The following is a 3,761-nucleotide window of genomic DNA, read 5'->3' as shown; positions in this document are numbered from 1 at the left end:
CACTTCAAGGGTCAGATCAAATGTGTTCACTTACTTCATTCCATTTATCCCAAAACTCCTTTTTCTCAGGAAGAATTACTTCTGTTTCTTATAATTTGATGTTTATATGCTTTCAGTAGATCTAATTGTCTTGAATTTCCTTATTTTTCATTGCTTGTCTCTCTACCCACCTTCTCCCATCCCTCTATAAATAATCAAATTATTCATCTTAATGGTTGCCCTTAGGAGCAGACCTGATACATCATGCATACATTACAAATGCCTGCATTGTGATAAAATTCTTCCATCCATTTTAGACAAGTTTCCCAATTCAACCAGAAAATTAATCCTTGACCTCCTTTCAGCTTGGTTATAACATTTTCCCTTGAAAAGTTACCATGGTTTCCCCTCTTTGTTGAGTTGAGTCCTTTCCTTTACCTGTATCAGATAGTGTAGTATGTAGAGTGTGCTGCCATTGTTTTTTCCAGAATGAGAGGAAATAAAAGACAACAGTGGTTTTAATCCTTGGAACATTGCTCATCACATGTAGACTGGTCAAAGGAAGATAACGTGTCCTGACTTCCTGGTTAACCTTTTGAAATTTCTTCAGATCTCTTTGGTTGCTACAGGCATTCTTAGAACTCTTTTCAGTGCAGTCTTCACCTCCTGGTTCCTTAGACTGTAAACAAGAGGATTAAGTAGGGGAGTAACCACCGTGTAGGTAACTGCCACCAGTTGATCTTTGTCTGAGGCAGACTTGGACTTAGGCCGAAGGTAGATAATGGAGGCACAGCCATAGTGGACAAAGACCACAGTGAGGTGGGATGCACAGGTAGCAAAGGCCTTCCTTTTGCCCTCAGCTGAGGGTATCTTCAGGATGGTGTTAACAATGAAGCCATAGGATATGATAATTAGCAGAAAGGGAACCATGATGACCAGGATGCTGAGGCTGAACAGTGCGAGTTCTTTTATGTGGGTGTCTGTGCAGGCCAACTTGATAACTGGTGCCATGTCACAGAAATAGTGGTTGACTCGGTTGGGGCCACAAAACGGCATGTCACAGATGAGGTTGGTGGCCACCAAAGCAATAAAAAAACCTGTGGCTGCAGATAAAGAAACCAACCCCAACCCTAGTCTTTTGTTCATGATAAGCGTGTACCGCAGGGGATGGCAAATTGCTACGTAGCGATCATACCCCATTACAGCAATGAGAAAGCAGTTGGTGCAGGCAAAGCCGAGGAAAAAGAAGAGCTGGGTGGCACAGGCCACGAAGGAGATAGTCTTGGTGTGTGAGAGCAGGTGGGCCAGTAGCTGAGGGATGATGACAAATGTGTAGCAGGACTCAGAAAAGGAAAGGATGAATAGGAAGCCATACATAGGAGTGTGCAGCGTCCGGCTGAAGCGGATGACTGCCATGATGGTTGCGTTGGCCAGCAGGATGGTCAAGTACAGGAGAAGGAAGACGACAAAGAGCAGCAGCTGCAGCTCTTCCAGGCGGGAGAAGCCCACCAGGATGAAGTGTGTGACCACAGGGGTTCTGTTGAAGCTTTGCATCTGGAACACTCCTTTCGGTGAATGCGTTCGGAAGAGAAATTGATAACTGAAGAGTACACTTTCAGAATCTCATAGGGGCAGTTCTACTCTTTCCTGTGGGGTCACTATCAGTCAGAATCGACTCAATGGCAGTGAGTTGATTTATTGATTTGTTGATTTGATTTGTTGAGTTATCATTATGGTAAAAAAAAATGTGCCCCCAAGGCCTTCACTTTAAGTACAGTGTCCAAAAACAAAGACACAAAGCAAAAATCCCTTTGTCAGCTAGTCAATTCTGGTTTTTAGCAAGCCCATAAAACACAGTAGAATGGCCTCAGGCTTGCTAAGACCAGCTCTGTGTGGAAGCAGACGGCCACTGTTTTCTCCTACAGAGTGGCTGGTGTGCTCAAATGGCAGGTCTTCTTGGCAGCAGCCAAACGTTTAACCACAGAGCCATCGTGTCCCCTTGTATTGTCAGGTCGAGAATATAGATATATTCTTTGATGATGTTACAGGATGATTTACCTTCCACAAAAGTTAAAAGCAGCATGTAATACAAATAAAACTAGTTAATGACATGATGACATTGTCCAGTATTTTAAGTGAGAAGGTAGGCGATAAAGTCATTTGTAACAAGATCAGAGTCTATCTTATTTTTTCTGATATATTTTTATATGTTCCAGAAGCTTATCAACAGCATGATTTCATTTTATGCTTGTAAATATACTTTGTACATGCCAGCCTAGTTCCCTCTCCTTTTTGCTGTCCAAACATATATGTTATCCTCAAAAGTGAAAAATATATGTTACTTTTGGAATACCCAAACATGTAAAACATGCATGCCATTTCTAACATCTCTTTGTGCAGTGTATTACTGGTAGAATGATTTGCCTGCATTTTGATCACTTAGAACCATATCAATTGCCTGCTGAAATAAGGGACAATATATCAGTGACAAAATAGAATCAGCTGAAAAGGATAATGATGGGTGCATTTTTTAAGCTCATCAATAATCCCTAACCGAGTACAGCCAGAGACTCTCACCCCTCCTTACCGTTGGAGCTCCAGAAGACCTCTTCAAGGAGTCAGGACGGAAGAGGTTCCTTGACGAAGGAAAGGAAGTTTCTCATGCGGTGATTAGGATAGGCATTTCTGTTATTCTTTTTCCATTGGGATGGTTTGTGCTGAAGGATCCCAGGTGGCATAGTGATTTACACCTGGGGCACTAACCACAAGGTCAGCAGTTCGAAACCACCAACTGCTCTGAAAGAGAAAGAGGAGACTTTCTACTCTTGTAAAGTTACAGTTTTGGAAACCCCTAGGGGAAATTCTATCCTGTATGACAGGGTCACTATGGGTCAGAATCAAGTAAATTAAAGTGTATTTGTTTATTTGGCACTAACCTAAAGGTTGAGTATTATGACCCACCCAGTGATGGCACAGTAGAGTGGCCTGCATACGTGGAAGATTACAACCATGACAAACCTATAAAATAGTGTTATTCTGTACCACATGGGGTTACCATGAGTTGGAATTGACTGACTAGTAAGAGGTTTTTGTTTCTTTTCATTCTATTACATTTTGATCTTAGCTACAGAAAAACCACAGTCTTAGTCCTATTTCATATCAGGAAACAGACCCTCTCTCCAATCCTCTTGCCTTTCAAATACGCTCTCCTTTCAAAACATTTTAATGGTTCACCCAGGAACTAACTTCAGACATTTCCTTCCCTTAAATTTCATAAAGTGCCATTTTATGTTACATGCTCTCACTGAGAGAAAGGGTGTTATCAGGTAGCAACTCTTTTGTTGCTACAAATGTTCATAAAATACAAATAGCACATATTTTGGGATAATATAAAATCTAATTTTGTTCCATCTTTTCTTTTTTTAATTTGCCATGCATTATAGTATTCCTGACTTTAAAGATGACAATCAAAAGCAAAATATTTTGGAGGCCCTGATGGATTCCCTCACCCGTTTGCCTGTGCCCAGTGGATATATGTCTTTGATCATTGTTTATGTATCTCTATTCTTAGTCCTTTCCTCTCCCCATTATAATTTCAAGGTATTATATCTCCTTCAAAGTAATGCTTTTTTCCTGTAAGTTTTTATATTCTGAAATCTTAATTTTCAACATCTCTTGTACCTTTGTGTTCAGTATGTATCAGATTCAAATTGTATCAGCATCACAGGAAATCATGTAGGACATTGTAGGGTAGGTACAATTTTCTCTGCTGTATGAAGTAA

At 40.6% G+C, this 3,761-nt stretch overlaps 1 protein-coding gene across 1 annotated transcript; it reads right to left on the bottom strand.

Annotated features, from left to right (window-relative positions):
- Positions 1-585: 585 nt before the first annotated feature.
- On the bottom strand, positions 586-1,533 carry LOC101653411 (olfactory receptor 10T2). The gene has a single exon (XM_004714784.1). The coding sequence runs from the start codon at positions 1,531-1,533 to the stop codon at positions 586-588; it is 948 nt and encodes a 315-aa protein (XP_004714841.1).
- Between the last annotated feature and the right edge of the window lie 2,228 nt (positions 1,534-3,761).

Source organism: Echinops telfairi, unplaced genomic scaffold (genome assembly GCF_000313985.2).
Source record: "Echinops telfairi isolate 266 unplaced genomic scaffold, ASM31398v2 ScPeMD7_7425;HRSCAF=8463, whole genome shotgun sequence".
NCBI lineage: Eukaryota > Metazoa > Chordata > Mammalia > Afrosoricida > Tenrecidae > Echinops > Echinops telfairi.
Note: the sequence above shows the minus strand (reverse complement) of the source record. Positions and strands in the feature narration are given on the sequence as shown.